The sequence below is a fragment of the Ipomoea nil genome, unplaced genomic scaffold (assembly GCF_001879475.1).
Source record: "Ipomoea nil cultivar Tokyo-kokei standard unplaced genomic scaffold, Asagao_1.1 scaffold2537, whole genome shotgun sequence".
NCBI classification, from domain to species: Eukaryota; Viridiplantae; Streptophyta; class Magnoliopsida; order Solanales; family Convolvulaceae; genus Ipomoea; species Ipomoea nil.
Genome location: NW_017618965.1, coordinates 1,596,727 through 1,623,931, shown reverse-complemented (window position 1 = coordinate 1,623,931; position 27,205 = coordinate 1,596,727). Strand labels below are relative to the sequence as shown.

The following is a 27,205-nucleotide window of genomic DNA, read 5'->3' as shown; positions in this document are numbered from 1 at the left end:
AGAACCGGGGTTCAATTGGGAGGACCTCAAGACACGACTACGAGAGAGATTCTATCCAACCCACGTGAAGGCATCCATGTACGAAGAGTTCCTTCATCTAAAACAAGGAACGGCCACCGTCGTAGAATACCATAAACGATTCCTCGAGCTGGCAAGCTTCGCGCCAGAGCTAGTCCCCACCGAGGTAACCAAGATAGAGAGATTCGTGTCGGGCCTCAACTTCGAAGCTCGAAAGGCGCTAGTGGTAAGCAGACCTCGGACCCTCAACGAGGCTTACTCCAGTGCCGCGAATCTCTATCGGATCCAACTACTCCAACACGGGGTTCATGAACAAATACAAAGAAGAAACACCGGAAGTGGGGCACCGCCAGTGAAAAGAACGAGAAACGACACCGGCACAAGGACGAACAACCCGACCAACCAAAGACCAACCCTGGGAAACAACGAAGCTAATCCAAGGAGCTTCCCTTGTCCGAGATGCAACAAAAGCCATAGGGGCAAGGATTGCGCAGGCAACCCCTGGCGATGCTTCAACTGCGGAGAGGAGGGGCACAAGGCCTTCCAGTGCACTCGACCCCAAAGACCGCGCCCCGCCACTGTGGGCCAACACGGGGGCACCGGTAATCAAGGAGGCTACGGCGCTCCCGGAAAAATATTCGTCATGTGCCAGACGCAAGCCGACCTCGGAAACGAAAAAGACCTAGAAGGGGAAAACCCAATCCCTGAAGACTAGGACCATACGAACCCCGCTGAAGAAAATCCCGAAAGCGAATTCTGTCTAGGTTAAGCCATCACCCCCTTGTAACCGCCCCCTGTATCGTATAAACCACTTATTCAGTTTAATTACTTCGGGAGCAATATGTCTACTTAGCTTAGCTACTTAGAAAGTATTATGAATAAAGATTCCCTTTCATTCAAATCCCGATTCCACTACGAGAGTAAAACACAAGTCATGCCATCCACCCAACCCTTCCTCACTAAAAGACGAAACAAGGAAAAGGACAAAAATCACCTCATCAAGAAATGCCTAATGTCACCACTAGGGATTAAACCTTAAACCTCCCATTTATAAGTCCAAGTCCCAACCACCAAGCCATGAGTGTTTCTTGAAACCTCAAGGGGACACTCCCTTGTTAAACCCCTCTAAATCCCTAAAACCCACAAAATCCCCAAATCAAAAACCCTTCTTCTTCTCCTTCTCCCTCCCCACACCCTCTCCTCCTTCCTCTCGCACACCCCACTGCCCCACCATAGCAGCCACCTCCCATCATCACCGAACGGACGCCGCCACCGCCCGGCCACTCCCCGGTGACGCCGCCCCGCCTCGCCGCAGTCCAGACCAAGCCGCCGGAGACCACCCGCCGACCGCCCGGAGTCCGCCCAGCCGAGACCCGCTGCCACCTCCACCCGAACGCCAATCCCACGCCACCTCCTCCTCATCGTGAACCCCGCCTCGCCGCCGCCTCCCTCGCAACCAGAAGACGCCGCCTCGTCGAGGACGCCCGCCGGGAAAACACGCCGGAGCGCTGCCCACCTCGCCGGAGACTCGCCGGAAATCTCGCCGGAAAACCCACCGGAAAAGTACCACCTATCGCGATGCCAAAGAAACCCCTCGGAATCCGCACCCCGGAGTGGAACAATGCCGATTACACCGTAATCGGAGGTAAAGCACTTGAACCCGACCAATTCTCTCCGGAATTGGTTGATATGCTTAAACACCAAGGACTTTTAGATACGTATCTCACCATCAAAGGGGATACGTACCCCGAATTGGTGAAGGAGTTCTATCAACACCTTGTAGCCACCAAACGGGGTGACAAAGTAGAAATCACCACCAAAGTCCGCGGCAAGGAAATTGTGTTTTCCGAAGGCCGTTTGGCCAAGCTCTTGAGATTGACCACCACGGGTGTGTCCGACTATGACCGGAAAGGGTGGATTGACACCCAAACTACGGGATACAAGGACTATCTCGGGTACTTACTCGGGAAAGAGGACGGATTCACCTCGGCTACTCGACCCAACCGAAAGTGGCTATCGGCGGAGCAAAAGATATTGGTTATGATTATAACCGATAGCCTCTTGCCCACCAATAACAAGAGCAAGGACGTAGGGAGCTTGGAGTGCACCTTTGCGTATCTCCTAAAACATAAAATCAAGTTCAACCTGCCGGCACTCATGCTAAAGCACATAGAGTTCTGCAAAACAAGCAACCGGCTTAGCCTACCTTACGGGATGATCCTAAGTTGGATCATGGAGAAGAAGGGGGTAGACCTAAGCCACACCGAAGTCAAGACCGCCAATGGCATGGTTTTCAATGCCCAAAACCTCCGCCGCAACGACATCTACTACACCGAGGGAGGACACTATCTCACCCTCGAAGAAATTTGCCAAAAACCCGAGGTGGAACGTAGAGAATTGGTTGATCGGTTGGACATCTCCAACAAAAAGCTCAAGCGGGCCATGCAAGATTGCGGAGGCACGGAAGAAAATGAGGAACAGGAGGAGGATGACGGGCCCGACCCGACAGTACAACCACGATCCGGAAGGGACCCGAGGGATCAAAACGAGAGCTCGGTCAATGAGCGCATTCTCGCACAGCTCAACCGGCAAAACCAGATTATGGAAGAAGGGTTCTCATCCTTGATTCGCACCACACGCGCACTCGATCAGAGGGTGGCAGCGATCGAGGCCGCCTTGGGCACTCGTGGGGCGCCCAGTTCCAGCGCAGGAAACCGAGGTACACCCATAACTTCTCTATCACCACGCCACCAAAAGTACAGCCTACCCCAAACTAAGACAAACGTAGGGCCACACTCCTACCCAGGAGGCCAAACTACGGGATGTCTAGGGGTGAAAGGGTGGACTATGACACCGGGCTTCGGGGACGAAGCCCCTTGTAAGGAGGGGAGAGTGTAACACCCCGTGTTACGGCCTTTAATCCTGGATTAATTATTTAATTAATCCCGCTAATAATAATTAAATATGATTAATTATGTTAAGTTCCCCTTTAATTAATTATTAGGGTCCACCGTGAACCGTGGACCCTTGCCTAAATTAGAGGCTTAAGCCTATTAGGAATAAAGGTAGTAAACCTTTTACTATTCAGATTATGATTAGGATCCGCTTTAATTAACATGGACCCTTATCCCTAAAGCAAGTCCCTGAGTCCTATAAGGAATAGAATTAGTAAACCCATACCATTCAGACCCCAATTAGGAATCTTAAATATATAAATAGGGAACTTAGGAGACACCCGGAACCCTCCCACACGCCTAAACGCCCCATCGCCCCAGGAGAGCTCCAAGAATTCCCTTAGAAGAAATCAAGAAAGCAAGAAAGCTTAAAGAAAGATCCTTCAGAGCCAAGGAATTAATTAAGGCTAAGAGGTAACCCATGTCTCAACAAAACCTATTTTCATAGCTATGATTTCCCCTTTGGGTTTTCCCCCATATTATTGTGAATGTCGAAATTGTGATGATTATTATTGATGTTGATTTGATGATTCCATGGGGAATCTTGATAATCTTGATAATTGGGAGTTTCTTGATAATGATGATATTCTTGATGATTAATTCGGGATCCTTGATGATTATGTGTTGTTCTTGATGATTATGATGTTCTTGATGATTAATTGGCATCCTTGATGTTGTGTGTTATTCTCACCGAATCTTGCAATTAGAAGATGAATCGTATTCTTGTTGATATAAAAGTAATTAGAACCCTAGGTTGTATCGTATGATCTTATTCTTGGATTATCGGGTGGGGAAATCGCATGTTTGGGTGTTGATTATATTTAGAAAAGCATGATAGGTTATGTGTCGTTCGTTTCTCGTAATTGATCCGTTAATTGTCTACGTGTTGTCGTTAATTGCGTTGTAAAGTGTCTAAGCATGGTTTCGGGTTCCACAACGGTTCCCGGGGCGAAAAGTGATGAAAAGAGTCAGTGGGGGGTAGGTGGGGTAGGGGACCCGCCACCTACCCGCGGCGTTCACGGGCAGCTCCGGCAGCGGGCAGCCGGCGGGCGGCAGCTGCCCGCCGGGCACCCGCTGCCCGGAACAGCGTTACCGGCGGGCAGCCGGCGGGTGGACCCCCCACCCACCGGCTACCCGCTGGAATCTTCCCCCCCTCGGGACCCCGGCTTCCCCGTTTGATGTTTCCCCGATCCCTGTGGTGTCCCAACGGACCCCGTTTGTCGTGCCTATGTCTAGTTTGATATTTCGGGTACCGTCCGTAGGTTTATGAGTCTATTATATTGCATGCTAGTTGAATTGGTATCCCGTTGACCTAGGTGGAAGAAGTATGAACCCCTTAGGACTATTCTTAGTACGTGATGGATCACGCATAAGGTTGTTATACGCTTTATCCCCCTTCCCAATGTGTAATGTGGGTTGCATGTGCTTGCTATGTGTTATGTGTGCGTGTTACCCCAATTCGGTTGCGATCGGATTGGTTATCCTGAGCTGCGGTTCAGAAGCCGGCTATGGTCAGATGGGAATTCCTGGCTGTAGTCGGATGACGGTATCCTGGGCTGCGGTCCAGAAGCTGGTTGTAGTCAGATGGGAATTCCTGGCTGCAATCAGGTGACATCTTTCCTGAGCTGCGGTTCAGAGGCTGGCTGTAGTCAGATGGGAATTCCTGGCTACAGTCAGATGACATAATCTCTTGGGCTGCGGTCCACTGTTTGGTTGCGATCAAACATTATGATGAGCTGCGGTTCATCGGTCGGTTGCGATCGGCCTCCCCGTGTTGCGATACGGGGCATGGTGCTGTGGGGCCGTGTCAGTGCTATATGCGCTGACCCGCATGTATGGGCATGCGAGTGGTCCTGTGGCGCCAACAACGTGCGTTATGTGTTGTGATATGGACGAGTTGTGATTATGAGTGTCTTGGGGAATGTGACTATGGGATTTATATTGGGGATTATTCATGTTGGGTTATGATCACTGTTTATGCTTTGCCTTATTTGCCTTATCTGTTATGAACTGCTTATGACTGTTATAACTGTTGCTTGTGTCTGGCCTTATCTGTCGAGTCATTCCCGGTTTTAAAGCTAGAGTTCGTAGGATATATCTTCATGCTCAAAATGGTTTTCGTATATCTATATATATCTCTATATGTATTGTATTTCAACGCGTTGGAGTGGGTTACCAGCATCTCTCGCTGAACAGATATATTTGGCTTTCAGGCACAGAGGATTAGAGCACTGGAGCGCGCTAGAACTGGAGCGTAGAAGTAGTATAGTTTCCCTTTCGGCCTGCGTGCCATATTATGCATTTATATTTCAGAGGATAGTAGTTAGACAGCCTGTGCACCTGGGTTCTCTAGCCCAGGTGTGGCATAGCACCCCATACACTTATGTTACGTTTTGGGATTTAATGAGATGTTACCTTTATTATTAAGTTTTAAATGTCTTGAAAATCAGGGGTGTTACACCTCCACCCGTGGTTCCACCCGCGGGTACCATACCCACGAGTGGTGTACCCCGCGGGTGGGGCAGCGGGTAGGCCACTGCCCGTCGTTCCGCCCGCGGGTACCAACCTGTACCAAAAATAATCCCTTCGGGGATTTTCAACACCAAGTCCAAATTCAAGTCCAAAACACCCAAAATCTCACAAAATACAATAATATGACTTGGATCAAAGAAATTGCCAAGCAGTGGCATACAAGAACCCTGATAACAAGCTCAAGATATGCATTCTCACAAGACAATGCATCAAATCTCACATTTCATAGAAAAAATCACAAGTAGAAGTCAAGAAATTATCATATAGGTAAGAAAATAGATTTTGTAAAGCATGGGTTACCTCTTGTAGCCTAAACCTTCACTTATCACACCATTACAAGCTTCTCCTAAAGCTCTCCTTCAACTTCAACTTCAAGAACACACCAAAAGACAACAAAGATTCTATCTTTTAGAAAAGACACCTAAAAAGGTATTAAAAACTCTAAGGGACCAAGGATCTTACCATCCCCTATGCTCAAGGTTAAGAAAGTTTGAATCTTGGAGATCAACTTGAAGGATCTAGGATTGCTCAAAACTCGGCTTGAAGAAGAAGCTAACAATTTTCTAAAGAGAAGGTGGAGCTTTTGTGTTTAGGTTGTTAGGGAAATGAAATGAAGGATGACTCTAGGTTAGCTTGGGACACAAACATAAGGTGAAAAGACTTCTTTGCCCTTACTAAAGTGGGAAGAGTATGGAGACAATGGAACAATTCATAAAGCATAGAGTACAACCCTTTGACTTGGATTGACTAGTCAATTTCTAGACCTCCGACTATTGAATTTTCAGGATTTTAGGAATAAATTACCAATTAAGCTAGGATTAATTATCTAATTAATCCATAAATATATTTTGGATTTACATGGTGTCACATCCTTTCCCCCTTAAAATAAGCTTCGTCCCCGAAGCTTGGGTTCGACGAAATCAAACAAAACGGCAACATGAAACAACAATGTGACAAGAGAATCAAAAACATCTTTTGACCAAAACTTCAAGGCCAAAACCATCTAAAAAACACTAGAGCTCTAAAAAACTAGATTCTAGTAAAACAACCCACAAAACTAACTACCACCACACAACTACAAACAACGAAGATAACACAAGGCAAACAACAAAACAACTAGCAAGCGGCTACAACATAACGATAACCACAAACGAGGGAAGGAAAACGAGATTACCACAACTCCGGACTAGAAAGACTCGCTCTCCGACTCAACGGTGTCCTCATCTGAATCTTCATCAGCTCTCCCTCAGCTAGAACTGGCCTCCAGCTGATCCAACCTCTGGTTGACCGCGACGAACTTCGTCTTCATGTAGGCGAAGCCTTCATCTATCATTCTGTTCTGTTGGCGAAGAAGGGTGACCACACGCTCCTCGTGAGTCATGGCGTCGTGTTCCCTCTTGGTTCTGGCTTCCTTCCTTCTTAGGTTTTCCTCGCACTACGAGTCGCTCTCCTCGACTTCAGCAGCTTCTCCTACATCCGCATCCTTCTCCCAAGCTCCAAACTGCAAGGTACAACTTCCCAACGGGAATCTCAAGCTCAGCAACCAACGCGTCTCTCTCATCAAGGGTTTCCCTGGCAACTTCCTCAAGCGTGATGTACTCTCCATCATCAATCTGAAACGTATTGAAATTCCACAGGTTGGTGGCATCCAACACCATTTTGCCCACTGGCTTTGGCACACAACCTTCAACACTTATACCTTTCCTGACGAAGATCCAGCTCAAAACCATTCCATACGGCAGACTCTTTCGGTTATGATCCTGGCAAAAGACCATATGTTGCAACATTAAGGCAGGCAGGTTAAACTTCACCGTATTCTTTAAGCAAAAGGCAAAAGTGCACTCTAACTTTCCCAACAGACGGCTCTTGTTGTTATTAGGCAGCAGACAATCCGATACAAGCATAACCAAGATTCTCTATTCAGCAGTCAACCATTTCCTTTCCGGTCTCGTGGCTTGGGTAAAACAACTAGTCCGACCCAACAGATAACTCAAGTAGTCTCGATACCCCATGGTATCCGTCCCAAACCAGGAGTTACCACTGTGCTGCGAAACTCCCATAGTGGTCAGGCTCAAGAGCTGAGCTAGCCACTTCTCTGACAAAACAACCTTCACACCTCTCACCTTAGAGGTAACCTCTAACTTTCCACCATCTTTAGTCACAACCATGTGACGGTAGAATTCCTTCACCAGACTCGGGTAAGTCTCGGCCCTAATGGCGAGAAACCCATCCAACAAACCTTGATATCTCAACATCTCTAACAAGGAACTTGAAAAAGAATCAGGAGCAAAGGCTTTACCTTCCAACACGAGGTAGTAGGCATCCACCCATTCCACTCTTCTTGTCAAGTTAAACCTCCTGGGCATGATTCTGAGATGACCCAAAAACTCAAAGGAAAACCCAAAGTTCTTCTCTTCTTTTCTTCTTCTCCCCTTCTCTCTCTCTCTCTCGCTGTTTCTCGGTGACACCGCAGCAGACACGGCGGCGGTGGCAGTGGTCAGCTTCGGTCGGTGGCGATGGCGGTCAGCTTCGCACGGCGGTTGGTCGGCGTCGGCGGGGGTGGCGACGGGCAGGGGCGGCGACGGGGGTTGGGTGCTGCTCAGGGGGTTTACAGAAAGAAGGGGAAAGGGTTTGGGAATTTTGGGAAAATTGGGAAAGAGAAGGATTTAATTTGGGGATTTTTGGTTAAAATGAGAAATTATAGGTTAAATGGAATTTAAATGGAGTAAAGTTTAAGAAACATAACTAGTTCAAGTGGTTTAAGGGTTAGAGTGGTAACTTTTATACTCGGGTTTGAAACTTGGTGGTTACAAATTGAAATTTCCTTGGGCTTTTTAGGCTACACAAGAATGAATTTCTATGGGTTGTCTATTATAAATTCGAGGGGTACTTAATCAAACTTAGATGTCCCAAAAGAAAATGGTCGAGTTAAAAGAGAACATATGCAAGTCTACAGAATTAACATAAGTACGACCCACTTAGAGATAGGCAATTAGCATTACGAAAGAATCTCACTTAAAACCAAAAGAATCACACAATAAGGAAGCAAGAAAACCAAGAAAAGGCAACAAGGAAAAAGATACACTCTCATGATAAGGATAGGCTTAGGAAAGGGTTACCTGCCATCTCATCCTCAACCAACCCCTCTGTCTCAGCCTGGGATCGTCTCATCACAAACACCCGACCCGAAGGTCTAGCTCCAACTGCTCCTCGACTTGAACTCCCTCCCGATGCTCCCCCGGGTCCTGAACTAGGTGGCAACGCCCTTTGGTTAGCTTGTAGAGGACATACGGCAGCCTTATATCCTCTCTACCCGCATTTGTAGCATCGAAGAGATTGTCCTTGGCAATCTTTTCCCACATGCTCCTTTCCACACTTTCGGCATGCGAACGTCTTTGCTCGATCTCCGGACTCCACTTGGGTTGATCCTTGAGGTGGGGAAGGTGCGGTCTTGGCTCGGAAGTCCTGTCTTGGCTTCTTGAAGTTGGAAGATCCACCGCTTTCATTCCTCTTCTTAGCAAGCTCAAACGATCCCCGCTGCAACTGTTGTACCCGGTATAAGTCAGCAGCACTCAAGTAAGCCTCCTTCAAGGTCCTCGGCTTGCTCACGGTCAAAGCCTTACGAGCCTCGTAGTTGAATCCGGCCACGAACTTTTCAACTTTCGCGAGCTCAGTGGGGACTAGCATCCTAGCGAAACGAGCGAGCTTCAAAAACCTCTTTTGGTACTCCACCACAGACGATGAACCCTGCTGGCGGTGTAAAAACTCCTCGTACATAGCAGCTCGGACATGTGCCGGGTAGAACCGCTCTCGCATCCAGTCCATCAAAGCTGTCCAGTCGAAGTCGGGCTCCTCTAGGCATGCGGGTCCCTCGTGCACCCACCACAAGTCAGCTTCATGACTGAAGTAGAAGGATGCTAACTCCACTCGGCGCTCCTCGGGGCACCCAACAACGGAGAAGATCTTGTAGAAGGTTCGTACCCACTCCTCGAGCACGACGGGGTCTTCCTCACCGGCAAACATCGGTGGTCTATGGCCAGAGGCGAGACGTCCCACATCTCTATACCCGGCAGGCTGCGGCGGTGGAGCAGGATGATTGTTATGCAGCAGAGCTTCACTTAGGGTTTGCATAGTCTGAGTGAGCTGTTGCAGGTTCTGGGCTAGCTGCTCATTGGTTGGTGTCTCCGGCGTACGAGCGCGTTGACAAGGTGGTGCCATGACAAAGCTTCTACAACAACAACACCATTATGATAGGCACAAACAACATCGCACCCTTACCTGGCACTAACTAAAGGAACATGAAACTAAACAGAAACAACAAGTAAGCAAAACAAACTATAAGCAACACATAGCTCACCACGCGTCCTAAAAGTCCTAAGTCCTAAACACTTAGATACTTAAGGTCACATTAGGGTCTCAAACCGCACTTAACTTCTTAAAAGTCTAGACTCTAACATCCTAGGCTCAAACCTAGGCTCTGATACCAACTGTAACACCCCCGATTTTCATGACAATTTTAAAACTTAAATACGTAAGGCAAAGCAACTAACAGGTATCATAAAACGTAAGCAACAGCGGAAGTCTTAAATTAAAACGGGGAAAAAGCAGGGAGTGGTATGCCACATCCACCTCAATGTGGATGCACAGGCAAGTCTAACACCAACAATCTATCATGTTTAACATAACCATGGCACACAGGCCCAAAACACTATCTACATAGACAAGGGAGCAAAACTACAACCAACAGCTAACGCGCTCGCCAAATCTACTCAGGACCTGTAAAGCACATAAAGAAAGGGAACGACGCCCGATCAGCGAATATTGCTGGTAACCCATCAATACGCGTTAAGTAGCATATATAGATAGTATAATACAAAATAATTTTCAAAATGGACTACAGTATATATCAGTTCAAAAGTCATAGAGAGAAGTAAACTGCAAATACTCTAATTCACTCTCAAAAGATCAGGGGAAATCAACATCCCAAGACAACATCAATGTGACACCCCGAAATCCAAATTCGTTTAAGAGATTAATTAAGTAATTAATCCTATTTCAATTTGTAATTTAATTCCTTAAATTCCTGAAATTTAATAGTTGGGGACTAGTAATTGACTAGTCAACCCCAAAGTCAAAGTTGTACATTGAGCTTTGTAAGGAGTTCCCTTGTTCCTTACACTTCCTTATGTTAGTAAGGGTATTCTTGACCTTTCACTTGTTGTTGGTATTGTAACCTAACCTAGTAGACCACCTTCATTCTCTCCTTACACTTTTCTAAAAATCTAGCTCCACCCTCTCTCTAAAAGGTGAGTAGCTTTTCTTCCAAGCCAAGATGGAACCTTGCCAAAACTTCAAGAGTTGCTTCCATGATTCAACCTTTCTTATATTTGGGCATCTAGGAGGGTAAGATCTAAGTTCATCTTGTGTTTTTGGTTTTATCTAAGGTGTCTTTTCTTAAAGATAGAATCTTTATGATCTTTTGGTATGTTCTTGAAGTGGGTTTGGAAGGTGAGCCTTGTGAGGAGCTTGTTGAGGTGTAGAGTGAAGTTTTTAGTCTACAAGAGGTAGCCCATGCTCTTACTTATATGTGATTTGTTGGATTCTACATGTGTTTTGCTATGAAATGTGAGTGTTTATGCATTGTCTTGTGAAAATGCATATCTAGAGCTTGTGTTTAGGGTTCATTTGTGCCATTGCTTAGCATTTCCTTTGATTCAAGTCATTTTGTTGTATTGGGTGAGATTTGGCATGTTTTGGACTTGAATTTGAGTTTGGAGATGAAAATCCGCGAAGTGTTGTATTGTGGTATAGGGATGTACCCGCGGGCGGAACGGCGGGTAGGGGTCCAACCCAGTGGGGAGGACCACGGGTAGAGGCCTACCCATGGGCCCACCCGCGGGTACACTATGTTGGTTGTTGGGGGATTTGTTCCCCGTGATTCTTTTGACTCGGTATTTGGTCTTTGGACTTCCCGTTGTTCTTTTGTGGAACTATTTGAGTGTCTTCTTGATGTTTCGTATGTGTAGAACTATATGGTAGGAATCCATGTAGGTTTTGGTATCGTGAATCGTGCTAATTGTTCGACATTGTGTTTCGTTGAACCGTGACGAGTCCTGTGTGTTCTTCGGAACTATGTTTGTTTCACCCGTTTGATAAGCATGCTAGTTCGGTGTTTAAATGCTAGCATGTGTGTTGCTTGTACCTTCCGTTGGTTGATGATAACTTGTGTTATTCATCGTTGTTGTTGTTGGACTGTGATACATCCCTGATTGAGTATGGTTTCATATCTTCGTTGTGATCCGTTGATTGATTCCTGTTGTGGTGTTATGTTTGTGTGGCTTTACCTGGATTGCACGATTAGTGGTATGGGACACTAGTCACCAAGGTATTGCAGCGGTCCTCGTGGTGGCCGTGACGCGATTATGGAGTTGTGACCTTTGTGTAAGGTTCACGTGATTCTTGGGAGGCATGTGTTGCCGTGTGTGTGTACGATACCCTCGTGTACTATGAAATCGGTGTTTTTGTTAGAGGGAATGTTGGAGGGGGAATGACGGTTCCCGGGGGAATAAGGTTGGACTTGGTGTACAGGGGTCCTGGAGGTAAAGGTTGGAACTAGATATAAGGTTGGGGGTAGCAATAAGGTTGGAACCGGGCATAAGAAAGGCATATCAACTCGTGATGAGTGATGTCACGAGGGTTTGTGTAGCCGTGGTTGTGTGTTCTCTTCTTGTGACGTGTGTAGTCACAAAGGCATGTGTTGCCTAGGCATGTGTTGCCGTTGGTCTTATCTTTATCCTTTTGAGTTGTTGTTATCCTTTGTGGTCTTGGGATGTGTTCCCGTGTTGTTGTTGAGAGTGGTGAGTCTTGTGTTGACTATTACTCTTGATTTTGTACTTATATATATGTATTCCGTTTTGAAAATGGCTTTACAAGTTATATCTTACTTATGTATGTTATTTCACATGTATTGGTGGGTTACCAGCATTATTCGCTGACCGGGCGTCGTCCCATGTTTTATTGTGTTCTTTCAGGTGATGTCTAGATGTGTGCGTGGTCTAGTGCTTGCTAGAGTAGCTTCTCCCTCTTGTTTTGTGGCCTGTGTGCCAGTTTAGTTGTAGCTCTGTTGAGACTATGGATTAGATGTAAACATTGCAGATGTTGCCATAGCGTTCATCCTCTTGGTGAACGTGGCATAACACCCCGTGATTTGGATTATGTTTATCTAGTTATCTTTCAGTCTTCCGCTGTGTCTGTTGTTTAGTTCTGTTATATGCATGTTTAAGGCTTTTAAATAGCTTGTTTTTAGGGGGTGTTACAGTTGGTATCAGAGCCTAGGTTTGAGCCTAGGAAGGAGTTAAGTCTAGACTTACTAAGTGGCTAAGTGTGGTTTGAGACCTTTAAGCGACCATAGGAATCTAAGTGTTAGGCTTAGGACTCTAGGTTGCGCGGTGAGTTGAGTGTTGCTTCCTGTTCTTTCCTTGTTTTCTATCTTTTGGTAACCGTGTTGTTGTTGTAGAATTTTGCGATGCCTCCTCGTCCCCGAGCTCGCACCCCGGAGACCCCAACAAACGAGCAGCTCGCTCAGAACCTCCACCAGCTGACGCAGACGATGCAGACGCTCAGTGAAGCCTTGCTGAACAACAACCTCCCTGTGCCGCCTCCTCAACCTGCTGGGCACCGCGATATAGGTCGCTTGGTGTTGGGTCATCGGCCGTCCACCTTTGCGGGTGAAGAATACCCGGTAGTTTTGGAAGAATGGATGAGGGTGTTCGACAATATCTTCGCAGTTGTGGGTTGCCCCAAAGAGAGAAGAGTAGAACTGGCAACATTCTACTTCTCCCAAGAAGCTGATCTGCGGTGGGTCCATGAGGGTCCGACCTTCCTTGAAGAGCCTGAGTTTGGTTGGTCCGCGCTTAAGGATAGGATGCGCGAGAGGTTTTACCCAGCGCATGTGCGAGCCGCCATGTTTGATGAGTTCCTTCACCTGCAGCAAGGATCCCTGTCTGTGGTCGAGTACCACAAGAAGATTTTGGAGTTGGCGCGCTTTGCTCGGATGCTTGTGCCTACGGATAGGGGTGTTCAATCGGTTAACCGTTCGGTTAACCGAACCGTTTTAACCGAACCGAATTAACCGAAGTTTTTTTTTTCTTTAACCATTAACCGAACCGAAGTTTGCTCTACCGAATTCACCGAACCGAAATTTTTTTTCGGTTAACCGATTAACCGAACTTTTTAAAGTTAAAATTTAAAATTCTAAAAATAACACCTAAAATAATAAATTCAATTAAAATAAAATACATATCATAATAAATTCATAAAAAAATATAAAAAACATGAATTATAATCTCCAAACATCCATAACTTCAAATTAGTATTTATATTTATATTATTATTTATATATTAATTAAAAACTTCGGTTAACCGTTCGGTTAATTCGGTTAACCGACCTTTCGAACCGAATTAACCGTTAACCGAAGTTTTAAAATTCCTTTAACCATTAACCGAACCGAAAAAGTTCGGTTCGAAAACGGTTAACCGAACTTTGTCGGTTCGGTCGGTTAACCGAAAATTATCCGAAGTTTGCACACCCCTACCTACGGAGCTTGCTAAGGTTGAGAGATTCGTTGCCGGTTTGAATTATGAGGCACGAAAAGCGTTGACGGTGAGTAGGCCAAGTTCCCTTAAGGATGCGTATCTGAGTGCCGCGGATCTGTATTGCGTTCAGCAGCTTCAGAAAGGATCTTATGAGCTAGCTATGAAGAGGGTTGAGAGCGGAGGTTCTTCCACCTTTAAGAAGCCACGACCCGGTTTTGAAGCCAAGAACGTGTCATCCTCATCTCAAGGACCTAACCGGATGGAGCAAGGGAATCAAGTCAAGACACCTCCTTGTCATAGGTGTGGGAAGATGCATGCCGGTCATAGTTGCAACGGCTACGCGCTACGGTGTTTTCGTTGTGGAGATCATGGTCACAAGGTCGCGGAGTGTCCACAGCAAGCCGGTCAGAGAGCGTTGCCACCACCCCCGGGAGCCGGAGGAGCATCGGGAAGTAGTTTCGGTCGTGGAGTAGTGGGAGCTAGGCCACCAGGGAGAGTCTTCGTGATGGGGCGTTCGCAGGCAGAGTCTGAGGGTTTGGTGGAAGAAGAGTTGGCAGGTAACCCTATCCTAACCTATCCTTGTTTTTCACGAATATCGTGTTCTTTGTTGTCTTGAGTGTTACCTTGTGTTTCGTTGTTGTCTATGTGAGTTACTTGGCAACCCTTGGCATGTTTTTCTTTGGTAAAGATTCCTTTGGAGTTAGGTGTAAACTCTTCTTGTTAAGTGACTTCTTTAGTTTGGCATATAAGTTTCGTTGTGAAGTTAGCTATCCATCTTTGGAATGAATTGTGCTTGGGTTGATTCTACAATCCTTATATTTGGTCATTCTTGCCACTATCCTTTTTAGAAATCCTTTGAATTTTCCCAAGTATTCTTTGAAAGTTGAAATTAGTAAATCCATACCAAAAATCCTTTCTTGTATAGCTTAAAAGTCAAGCCAAAATGTTAAATTGTAACCTTTGAGTTTTAAACCTAGGCATATTTTTTGCCAACCCAACCTCTAAACCACTTGAGCTAATTATCATCCTTGGAATCTATTCAATTTTAATTCCATTTAAACCATAAATCCTCACTTTACCCAAATCCCCAAATTAAATCATCTTTTTCCCAATTTTTTTCCCCAAACCCTAATTTCTCAAATTTCCTTCTCCCTTCTTCTTCCCTACCCGTGAACCACCAAGCACCCACCCCCACCTGTTGCCCCACCAGCAGCCCGCCGACGCAGCAGCCTGTCGACGCACCGCCGTCGCCGTTTGCCGTCTGCCGGAGCTTCGCCGCCGTTTTACTTCGTTGCCGCGACGCCGAGAGAGAGCAGCGGGAGAAGGAGAGTGATATGAACCTAATCCAAGATTCAAATAAGATGGAGTATTGTCCCAAGATTACTCTCAATGCAAAGATATAGATGGATCAAAATACCTTAAACCTCACAAGAAACCCTTTGTCTCAAATCCTCAAAGACTTGGAAGAATCCCATTGTAGCGTCAAGTACCTCGATGTTGCAATCTTCAATCAACTAGAGTCGGATCTAGTTTCCTTTGATTCAAGAACGAGTCCACGAACCTAAATCTAAAGGTTGAAGAAAGTAAGATTGATTCGAGTCCACGAATCAATTTTCTAGTCGAGTCCACGACTAGCAACTAATTGAGTCCACAATTAGCCATGAGGTTTCTTACACAAGTGTAAAGAAAAACTTAAGAATTTTATTGAATTAAAGCCTCCCTCCAAACTGATATGGATGTGCCCTATTTATAGGTAACCTAATCTAGAAAGCAAGTAAATATAGTTCTATTAGAAAGGGATTTAAGGAATCCTTTCTAAATACAAGCTACTGTTTTCTATTTAATGCCAAATAATTAAAAATAATGATGACTAAAAATAATAATGCTTATTTGGGCCTAATTTATTCTCCAAAATCAGCACTTAAACAATTATAAAAATCCTTGAATTCTTCTTCATCTTTTGCAAATGGGATTGACTTGGATTTACACCATCTTTGAATATCACAAATGAAGAGTTGTCTTAATTGTTTGGACTTGGGCCATGTGATTGACCCAATTGGTACTCTTGATGGATCTTCATTATGTTGGGCCGCATCATCCTCCCCTTCTTGAAAATGATTCTACCTCGAATCTTGTAAGCATTGTCTTCGATCCATGATATTACTTGAAATAGGCCACTATAATACTTTCCTCTATCGTATGGAGTTATTATTGGACCTTCTTGTTTCTTCCACCAATGATTCTTTATGGATGTAGTTATGGGCCTTGTGATGAGCCCACTATACACCCTTATTGGATTCCATGTGTACTGGTTCCCATTATTCTCCCCTTCTTGAAAATGATTCGTCCTCGAATCCAAATCTTCAATGAAAGAGAAAGTAGGAAGCTCATTTTCTGTTTTATCACGGTCATGGAACTCATTGAACTTCTTCTTGGGATGCTTGACACGAGTTGCTCCAATCTTCATCCTACAATAAACAAGTAAGGCGATTAAGTCTAATGACACAGCATGGAATTTAAACATTCTGAATGGTAATAGTTCAACAAAATTAGACATATTAAATTTTGCCATTTTGTTTGAATTATCAACAAGCACAACATCTTTCCTCCTAGAGCTTAAGGCTATGCCAAACACAAAATCTATGGAAATATCAAGTAATGATTTAGATGCATTGTGGTGGTAAGTAACACAATTATGAACCTAAGATTCTACATCTTTTTTCTTCTTTGGCCAATGAAAATGTCCATGCAAAACATGATCATTCTTTGGAAAACCAAATTTTCCCTTATGTGAATCAATAATTAAACCATTGCTCAAATCCAAGCAAAAAATGTCAATCCCATTGACTTTGAACCAAAACTCCTTGAGCAAGTAGTATTTGCCATAAGAAGTTTTCAAATGTGCCTTATAACTTTCCAGGTGATTCCTTATCTCTATCAAATAAAGTTTTAGTAAAATCAAAATTAAGGAATCTTGGATGTGTGGAGGCAAAGAAATTTCTAACACATCTAGCAAGTAGGTCATTAATAGAAACATGGCAAACAAATCTAGAGAAATTTAATGCATGCTTTTGAAATAAAAGTGAGTAAATAGTTACTCCCCTTATTTTCTCTTGCTTATTATCCTTTTTTGTTAGCAAGTGAGGCTGCACTTTGATAGCCCTGGCTAGTTCTTTCCACTGTACCACTGATAGCGGTTCCTTTGTTTGGCTACAAACTAAGTTAGAGGACTGGAGTGGTGACTCCAATTCTAAACGTAGAGGTTCCAGTTTGCTCTCTTTGATTTCTTCTTTCTTCAAGGGTGATTTGAGAGCTTGCTTCTATCTCAGTTGAATTTCTTCTACTTGTTTTGGAAGTAGAGGCTTAAACACATGTATAAATCTATTATAGGTGACATTGCATGTGTTGTTGAGTGCATTATAATAAAAATGTCTATCATGTTGCCATGACCTTCCAAGTGAAACATGTGCAGTACGTATTGGCACAATATCACATAGAACCACATCATAATACTTGCCAATACAAAAAGGAATAAAAGCTTGTTTAGTTACTCTCACATCCCCTGAATCAATAAGATTATATGGTTGGGGGTGATTGATAAGAGGTAACTTAAGGTAGTCCACCATGGCTGCACTAGCTAAATTCATACATCGATCCGAATTGATAACGATAATGCATCGCTTTCCATGAATGTTTCCCCTAGTATAGAGTGGCGGTTGCACCTGCTTAGGGTGTTGCTCTAGATTAGTCATTTGAGTGCTTAAACCTTTCATGGCAAAGGCTAGAGCATCTATTTTCTGCTCTAACCTCCTACGTGTGTTTGGAACCTCTTCAGTCATCTGTAGATGAGAAACAAAATCTAAAAACAAGAAGATATGTGAGTATTCATGTTAGTGAAACCAAAAAGTTGGCTCGCTCCCTCACTATTCTCAACTCGCAGGTAAGAGGTGGATTATATGGCTCTAGGGGTGCACTACACACTCTTACAAACACACACTCCACTCGTGTATCGCTCAAGGAGGCAGATACTCTCACAAGCCTTTTTCCGAAAAGGAAAATTTTAGTCCGGAATTCAAGTTGATATGGATTCAACCTCAAAGTTCAAGAAAACGTACCTTGGAAAACATCACAAGCCTTTGAGAGTAAGGTGTATCGCGAGGTAGGTAATAAAATTGAGAGCAAGAAGTAAAGAAAAAGGACAATACAAGCAAAGAAACTAAAGCAAGATTTGAAAGAAAAAGGAAAACAAAAAAAGGAAGTATGGCAGAAAGATATGCAAGACCAATATTAAAAGATAGAGACAAATAGAATATAATAGGGGTTCACGTGTACCACAACCAAATAAGAATATATCAAGAACTCCTTCCAACCTTATACTTTTACCCTTCCTTATCCCTCCAAAATTCTCCTACCAACCAGATTCTTTCGCCAACCTTATTCTTCCTCTTTATTGCTTTCTCTTTTTTTTTTTTCAACTTTCTTGATTTTTTTTGATTTTTTTGATAAGTAACCTCCAAATAAATACTGTAAATATCAACCAAAATTTCGGACCAAGAGGATCCACACAACCCCTTCAAAACAGAACCAAGAATTTCAAGAATCACCCCTAAAAAACAAAAACGCTGCCCTTACTTCATACATCAATATCTCAATGACCGTAAGGAATTAGAAAGTGTATGATATATCAATAGACCTCCCCAGAAGAGATCTAAAACATATCAAAATTTCAGATAAAACTAAACAGTGGATCTTGAGATATAGGTCATTCTTTGAAACTGGTCACAGAACACAGAAATCTGGACAGGGTGTGATTGCGACGTGATTGCGCGTAAGTGCGCTTCGTATATAGGTAAGGGTGACATTGGGTTGTTTTCTTGACAGAATATTTGGTAATATGGTGCTTAGGAGGTGTGAGGTCTCGTTGATATTGGACGGGAAAAATGGAAAACTCTTTCGGGATTGTTTTTCAAGAACCTGGAGAACATGTATCAAGATTCAAGAACACAATCAAGAATGCAAGACACGAAAAAAAATAGTATGTAAGATAAGAATGAGATAAACCTAGGCTCTGAATACCAAATTGATATGAACCTAATCCAAGATTCAAATAAGATGGAGTATTGTCCCAAGATTACTGTCAATGCAAAGATAGAGATGGATCAGAATACCTTAAACCTCACGAGAAACCCTTTGTCTCGAATCATCAAAGACTTGGAAGAATCCCATTGTAGCTTCAAGTACCTCGAAGTTGCAATCTTCAATCAACTGGAGTCGGATCTAGTTTCCTTCGATTCAATAACGAGTCCATGAACCTAAATCTAAAGGTTGAAGAAAGTAAGATTGATTCGAGTCCACGAATCAATTTGCTAGTCGAGTCCACGACTAGCAACTAATTGAGTCCACAATTAGCCATGAGGTTTCTTACACAAGTGTAAAGAAAAACTTAAGAATTTTATTGAATTAAAGCCTCCCTCCAAACTGATATGGATGTGCCCTATTTATAGGTAACCTAATCTAGAAAGCAAGTAAATATAGTTCTATTAGAAAGGGATTTAAGGAATCCTTTCTAAATACAAACTACTGTTTTCTATTTAATGCCAAACAATTAAAAATAATGATGACTAAAAACAATAATGCTTATTTGGGCCTAATTTAATCTCCAAAATCAGCACTTAAACAATTATAAAAATCCTTGAATTCTTCTTCATCTTTTGCAAATGGGATTGACTTGGATTTACACCATCTTTGAATATCACCAATGAAGAGTTGTCTTAATTGTTTGGACTTGGGCCATGTGATTGACCCAATTGGTACTCTTGATGGATCTTCATTATGTTGGGCCGCATCAGAGAGCAGCGAGAAGGGTGAAAGAAGAAGAAAAAGAGGAGAGAAAGTCTTGGGTCCTTTTTGTTGAGCTTTGGGTCATCATCAATCATGCCTAGAAGGTCAAGTTTGGCAAGAAAGCGGAATGGGTGGATGCCCATTACCTCGTCCTTGAAGGTAAAGCTTTTGATCCGGAATCTTTTCCTAACTCCTTGTTGGATATGCGTAGATTCCAAGGTTTGTTGGATGGGCTTCTCGCTATAAGGGCTGAGATTTACCCAAGTTTAGCAAAGGAATTTTATCGTCACATGGTCGTGACAAATGAGGGTGATAAGCTTGAGATCACTTCTAAGGTGAGAGGTGTGAAGGTTGTGCTTTCTGAAAAGAGGCTGGCTCAGCTTTTGAGTTTATCTACTTCAGGAGTTGCTCAGTATAGTGGCCATTCATGGATTAGTACGGATACCATGGGGTACCGGGACTATTTGAGCTATCTGTTGGGCCGTACGAGTGGTTTCACTCAAGCTTCAAGGCCAGAGAAAAAGTGGTTGTCCGTAGAGCAATGGATTTTGGTTATGTTGGTATCGGATTGTTTGTAGCCTAATAATAACAAAAGCAAGTTGTTGGGAAAGTTGGAGTGCACCTTTGCCTTTTGCCTCAAGAACATGGTTAAGTTCAACTTGCCAGCTTTGATGTTGCAGCATATGGTTTTCTGTTGGGATCATAATCGGAAAAGTCTACCGTATGGGATGGTGTTGAGCTGGATTCTGGTTAGGAAGGGTGTAAGCATGGATGGTTGTCTTCCGAAGGTCCTGGGGAAGTTGGGTGCCACCAATCTTCGGAGTTGTAATCTGTTTCAGCTGGAGGATGGTGATTACATCACGCTTGAAGAAGTGGCAAGGAAAACAACTGAAGAAAGGGCAGAGTTGGCAACGGAGCTTGAGATTCATGCCGGGAAGTTGAGCCTCACAGTCCAGAGTTTGGGTGGTGATGAAGAAGTTGAGGAGGAAGCAGTCCAAGAAGAAGAAGTGGAAGCACCGGAAGCTGCCGAAGCCGAAGAAAGTGATTCTGATAGTGAGGAAAACCGAAGAAGGAAAGAAGCTCGCACCAAGTGGGAGCATGATGCCATGGCGCATCAGGAGCGCGTTGTCGCCTTGCTTCGCCAACCGAATAGTATGATCGCAGAAGGCTTCGCGTTTATGGAGGCGCAGTTTGTCGCAGTGCACCAAAGGTTAGACTAGATTGAAGCCAGTTCAAGCCGCAGAGGAGAAGATGATGAAGAATCTGAGGAGGCCGAGGAGTCGGAGAGTGAGGAGTTCTAGCTTGTGTGTGGTTATCCTGTTCGCCTCCCCTTTGTCTTTGTTTCTTCTTAGCCGTTGTTAGTTTGGTAGTAGTTTGTTGTTTGCCTTGTATGCTTGTTTTTGTTTGCTGCCTTGTTGTGTGTTTAACTTAGTAATTGTTATTGGTTGTCCAGTTCTTAGTTGTTGTCTAGAATTGGTGTTTGTGTTGAGGCTAGAGTTCTTGATGCTCAATTTATCCGTTTGTTAAATCCTTGCCAATCCTCGAATTGATATGCCTACTTTCTTGCTTTGAAATTCTTGTGGATTCTTTTGAGTTTTGACCAAAAGAGTTTCTTCTTGAACCTCTTGTCACAATGTTGTTTCTTTTCGCCGTTTGCCTTTAATTCGTCATACCCAAGCTTCGGGGACGAAGCTTCTTTGAAGGGGGAGAGGATGTGACACCCCGAAATCCAAATTCGTTTAAGAGATTAATTAAGTAATTAATCCTATTTCAATTTGTAATTTAATTCCTTAAATTCATGAAATTTAATAGTTGGGGACTAGTAATTGACTAGTCAACCCCCAAGTCAAAGTTGTACATTGAGCTTTGTGAGGAGTTTCCTTGTTCCTTACACTTCCTTATGTTAGTAAGGGTATTCTCGACCTTTCACTTGTTGTTGGTATTGTAACCTAACCCAGTAGACCGCCTTCATTCTCTCCTTACACTTTTCTAAAAATCTAGCTCCACCCTCTCTCTAAAAGGTGAGTAGCTTTTCTTCCAAGCCAAGTTGGAACCTTGCCAAAACTTCAAGAGTTGCTTCCAAGATTCAACCTTTCTTATATTTGGGCATCTAGGAGGGTAAGATCTAAGTTCATCTTGTGTTTTTGGTTTTATCTAAGGTGTCTTTTCTTAAAGATAGGATCTTTATGATCTTTTGGTATGTTTTTGAAGTGGGTTTGGAAGGTGAGCCTTGTGAGGAGCTTGTTGAGGTGTAAAGTGAAGTCTTTAGTCTACAAGAGGTAACCCATGCTCTACAAAATCTATTTTGCTTACCTATATGAATATTTCTTGGATTCTACATGTGTTTTGCTATGAAATGTGAGTGTTTATGCATTGTCTTGCGAAAATGCATATCTAGAGCTTGTGTTTAGGGTTCATTTGTGCCATTGCTTGACATTTCCTTTGATTCAAGTCATTTTGTTGTATTGGGTGAGATTTGGCATGTTTTGGACTTGAATTCGAGTTTGGAGATGAAAATCTGCGAAGTGTTGTATTGTGGAACAGGGATGTACCCGCGGGCGGAATGGCGGGTAGGGGTCCAACCCGCCGCCCACCCGCGGGGTACACGTTGTGAAAGGGCCTGTACCCGTGGGCAGGACCACGGGTAGGGGCCTACCCGTGGGCCCACCCGCGGGTACACTATGTTGGTTGTTGGAGGATTTGTTCCCCGTGATTCTTTTGACTCGGTATTTGATCTTTGGACTTCCCGTTGTTCTTTTGTGGAACTATTTGAGTGTCTTCTCGATGTTTCGTATATCTAGAACTATATGGTAGGAATCCATGTAGGTTTTGGTTTCGTGAATCGTGCTAAGTTTGGTTTACCCGTTTGATAAGCATGCTCGTTCGGTGTTTAAATGCTAGCATGTGTGTTGTTTGTACCTTCCGTTGGTTGATGATAACTTGTGTTATTCATCGTTGTTGTTGTTGGACTGTGATCCATCCCTTGATTGAGTATTGTTTCATATCTTCGTTGTGATAGCGTTGATTGATCCCTATTGTGATGTGATGTGTGTGTGGCTTTACCTGGATTGCACGATTAGTGGTATGGGACACTAGTCACCAAGGTATTGCAGCGGTCCTCGTGGTGGCCGTGACGCGATTATGGAGTTGTGACCTTTGTGTAAGGTTCACGTGATTCTTGGGAGGCATGTGTTGCCATGTGTGTGTACGGTACCCTCGTATACTATGAAATCGGTGGTTTTGTTGGAGGGACTGTTGGAGGGGGAACGACGGTTCCCGGGGGAATAAGGTTGGACTTGGTGTACAGGGGTCCTGAGGGTAAAGGTTGGAACTAGATATAAGGTTGGGGGTAGCCATAAGGTTGGAACCGGGCATAAGGAAGGCATATCAACTCGTGATGAGTCTTGTCACGAGGGCTTGTGTAGCAGTGGTTGTGTGTTCTCTTCTTGTGACGTGTGTAGTCACAAAGGCATGTGTTACCTAGGCATGTGTTGCCATTGGTCTTATCTTTATCCTTTTGAGTTGTTGTTATCCTTTGTGGTCTTAGGATGTGTGTTCCCGTGTTGTTGTTGAGAGTGGTGAGTCTTGTGTTGACTATTACTCTTGGTTTTGTACTTATATATATGTATTCCGTTTCAAAAATGGCTTTACAACTTATATCTTACTTATGTATGTTATTTCACATATATTGGTGGGTTACCAACATTATTCGCTGACCGGGCGTCGTCCCATGTTTTATCTTTCAGGTGATGTCTAGACGTGTGCGCAGTCTAGTGCTTGCTAGAGTAGCTTCTCCCTCTTGTTTTGTGGCCTGTGTGCCAGTTTAGTTGTAGCCCTTTTGAGACTATGGATTAGATGTAAACATTGCAGATGTTGCCATAGCGTTCATCCTTTTGGTGAACGTGGCATAACACCCCGTGATTTGGATTATGTTTATCTAGTTATATTTCAGTCTTCCGCTGTGTCTGTTGTTTAGTTCTGTTATCTGCATGTTTAAGTCTTTTAAATAGCTTGTTTTTAGGGGGTGTTATAATCAAGACAAGAACAACAACAGTACAACTCAACACAGCTCAAGATGCAATCTACTGATCACAAAGTAGAAGACATCAAGACAAGGACAACAACAATAAACAAGTACAACTTGAGGTGTATTCTACTAATCACAAAGTAGAATACTACTCGACATGCTCATCTCAAAAGGATAGACATCCACACATTGCCACCCTGTACTTCTAAGTCCAAGTTTTTGCCTCTGGGAACCGTTGTTCCCCTCCAACAACCGCCAACACATTTCCACCGATCTCACAATACATGAGGGTACCGTTCATTTCAATCACACAACCGCCAACACATGAGCCTGAAGCCCAGATTACAACTCCAGTATCATTTCATGGCCACCACGAGGACCACATATGTACCTTAGTGATTAATGTCCCATACCATTAACCGTGCAATCAAGGTATAGCCAATACACACACTTTCATCACAGGAATCAATCAATGGATCAGAACAAAGATATGGAACCATACTCAACAAGGAAAGATTACAATCCGACTCCAACGATGGTCAACACAAGTTGCCATCCTCAAAAGGAAAGAACAAATCGCACACACTAGCATTTCAACATCAAACTAGCATGCTTAACAAACGGGTAAACCAAACATAGCTCCGTAGAACCTACAAGACTCAGCATGGTTCAACGAATCACAAAGTTGAACACTTAGCACGATTCAAGACACCAAATCCTACATGGATTCCTAACATACCGTTCTTGACATACGAAACATCAAGAAGACACTCAAATAGTCCAACAAAACAACATCGGGAGGTCAAAACATCAAATACCGAGTCAAAAGAATCACGGGGAACAAATCCCCGAACAACCACCAACATGTACCCCATGGGTGGGGCCACGGGTGGACCTCCACCCGTGGTTCCACCCGCGGGTACCATACCCACGAGTGGTGTACCCCGCGGGTGGGGCGGCGGGTAGGCCACTGCCCGCCGTTCCGCCCGCGGGTACCAACCTGTACCAAAAATAATCCCTTCGGGGATTTTCAACACCAAGTCCAAATTCAAGTCCAAAACACCCAAAATCTCACAAAATACAACAATATGACTTGAATCAAAGAAATAGCCAAGCAATGACATACAAGAACCCTAATAACAAGCTCTAGATATGCATTCTCACAAGACAATGCATCAAATCTCACATTTCATAGCAAAAATCACAAGTAGAAGTCAAGAAATCATAATATAGGTAAGAAAATAGATTTTGTAAAGCATGGGTTACCTCTTGTAGCCTAAACCTTCACTTATCACACCCTTACAAGCTTCTCCTAAAGCTCTCATTCAACTTCAACTTCAAGAACACACAAAAAGACAACAAAGATTCTATCTTTTAGAAAAGACACCTAAAAAGGTATTAAAAACACTTAGGGACCAAGGATCTTACCCTCCCTTATGCTCAAGGTTAAGAAAGTTTGAATGTTGGATACCAACTTGAAGGATCTAGGATTGCCCAAAACTTGGCTTGAAGAAGAAGCTAACAATTTTCTTGAGAGAAGGTGGAGCTTTTGTGTTTAGGATGTTAGGGAAATGAAATGAAGGATGACTCTAGGTTAGCTTGGGACACAGACATAAGGTGAAAAGAATTCTTTGCCCTTACTAAAGTGGGAAGAGTAAGGAGACAAGGGAACAATTCATAAAGCATAGAGTACAACCCTTTGACTTCGATTGACTAGTTAATTTCTAGTCCTCCGACTATTGAATTTTCAGGATTTTAGGAATAAATTACCAATTAAGCTAGGATTAATTATCTAATTAATCCTTAAATAGATTTTGGATTTACGGGGTGCCACAGTAATATTGCAAGAAACAAAGCTCGACTAGTTGCTCAAGGGTATACCTAAATAGAAGGAATTGACTATGATGAAACATTTGCACCTGTTTCAGATGGATGTCAAGACAGCATTTCTGAATGGGTAGTTGCACGAAGATATCTATGTGGCACAGCCTAAGGGCTTTGAGGATCCAGTACATCCAAATCATGTTTACAAACTTAGGAAAGCATTCTATGGACTCAAACAGGCCCCAAGGGTGTGGTATGAACAACTGACTCAGTATCTATTACATCATGGCTATGATCGAGGAAGTGTGGACAAAAGGTTGCTTGTCAAGACCACTAGAAATCATGTTACAATTGCTCAGATCTACGCGGACGATATTGTGTTTGGATCTACCCTACAGAAGTATACTGATGATCTGGTGGAAGTCATGAATAAAGAATTCGAAATGTCCATTGTTGGTCAAATGACATACTTCCTTGGTCTCCAAGTCAAACAAAGTTCCGAAGGTTACTTCATCTCTCAAAAAAAGTATGCTAAGAACTTAGTCAAAAAGTTCGAACTGGAATCAAGCAAGACACCCAGGACTCTTATTTCAACCTCCACAAAGTTGTCTAAAGATGATGCAGGTCCACCTATAGATTCCACAGTCTATCGAAGTCTGATTGGAAGTCTGCTTTACTTAACAGCCAGTCGTCCAGATATAATGTTCAGTTTTGGCATGTGTGCTAGACATCAATCAGCCCCTAAAAAGTCACATTTGATAGCTGCAAAAAGGATCTTGAAGTACGTCAGGGGTACTATTAAGTACGGAATATGGTACTCCAAGGAGAGTGAACTGAGCGTGACTGGATACTGTGATGCTGATTGGGCAGGAAACATTGATGACAGGAAAAGTACATCTGGTGGATGTTTCTTTGTTGGGAAAGAACTTAGTATCATGGCTGAGCAAGAAACAAAACTTAATTTCTCTGAGCACAGCTGATGCAGAATACATAGCAGCCGGAGGATGTTGCACTCAACTTGTCTGGATGAAGCAGATGCTGCTAGATTATGGTATCTCTCAAGGTTCTATGACACTTTACTGTGACAATATCAGTGCCATAAACATTTAAAAGAATCCAGTCCAACACTCAAGGACCAAACATATTGATATAAGGCATCACTTCATTAGAGATTTGGTTGAAGCAAAAGAGATTGAGTTCGAATATATTCAGACAGATAAGCAACTGGCAGACATACTGACAAAGCCTCTGGATGCAAATCGGTTGGAGATTCTCATATCAGCTCTGGGGATCTGTAGGATGGATTGTTATGGCGGAAAGGTACGTTAGAAGAAGGGTTTTGAATTTCACAGCCTCGAATCAAATTTCAAAATTTGATTTCCATAAATCGCCTTCTTCTTATCTGTTAAGTACG

General features: G+C 43.5%; 2 protein-coding genes across 2 annotated transcripts; one reads left to right on the top strand and one right to left on the bottom strand.

Annotated features, from left to right (window-relative positions):
* Positions 1-8,813: 8,813 nt before the first annotated feature.
* LOC109153776 lies at positions 8,814-9,722 on the bottom strand. Its single transcript, XM_019301640.1, has one exon. The coding sequence runs from the start codon at positions 9,720-9,722 to the stop codon at positions 8,814-8,816; it is 909 nt and encodes a 302-aa protein (XP_019157185.1).
* An 11,324-nt stretch (positions 9,723-21,046) lies between these two features.
* On the top strand, positions 21,047-26,771 carry LOC109153775 (uncharacterized mitochondrial protein AtMg00810-like). The gene is made up of 2 exons (XM_019301639.1): positions 21,047-21,139; positions 25,929-26,771. The coding sequence occupies exons 1-2, from the start codon at positions 21,047-21,049 to the stop codon at positions 26,769-26,771; spliced, it is 936 nt and encodes a 311-aa protein (XP_019157184.1).
* The last annotated feature ends 434 nt before the right edge of the window (positions 26,772-27,205 follow it).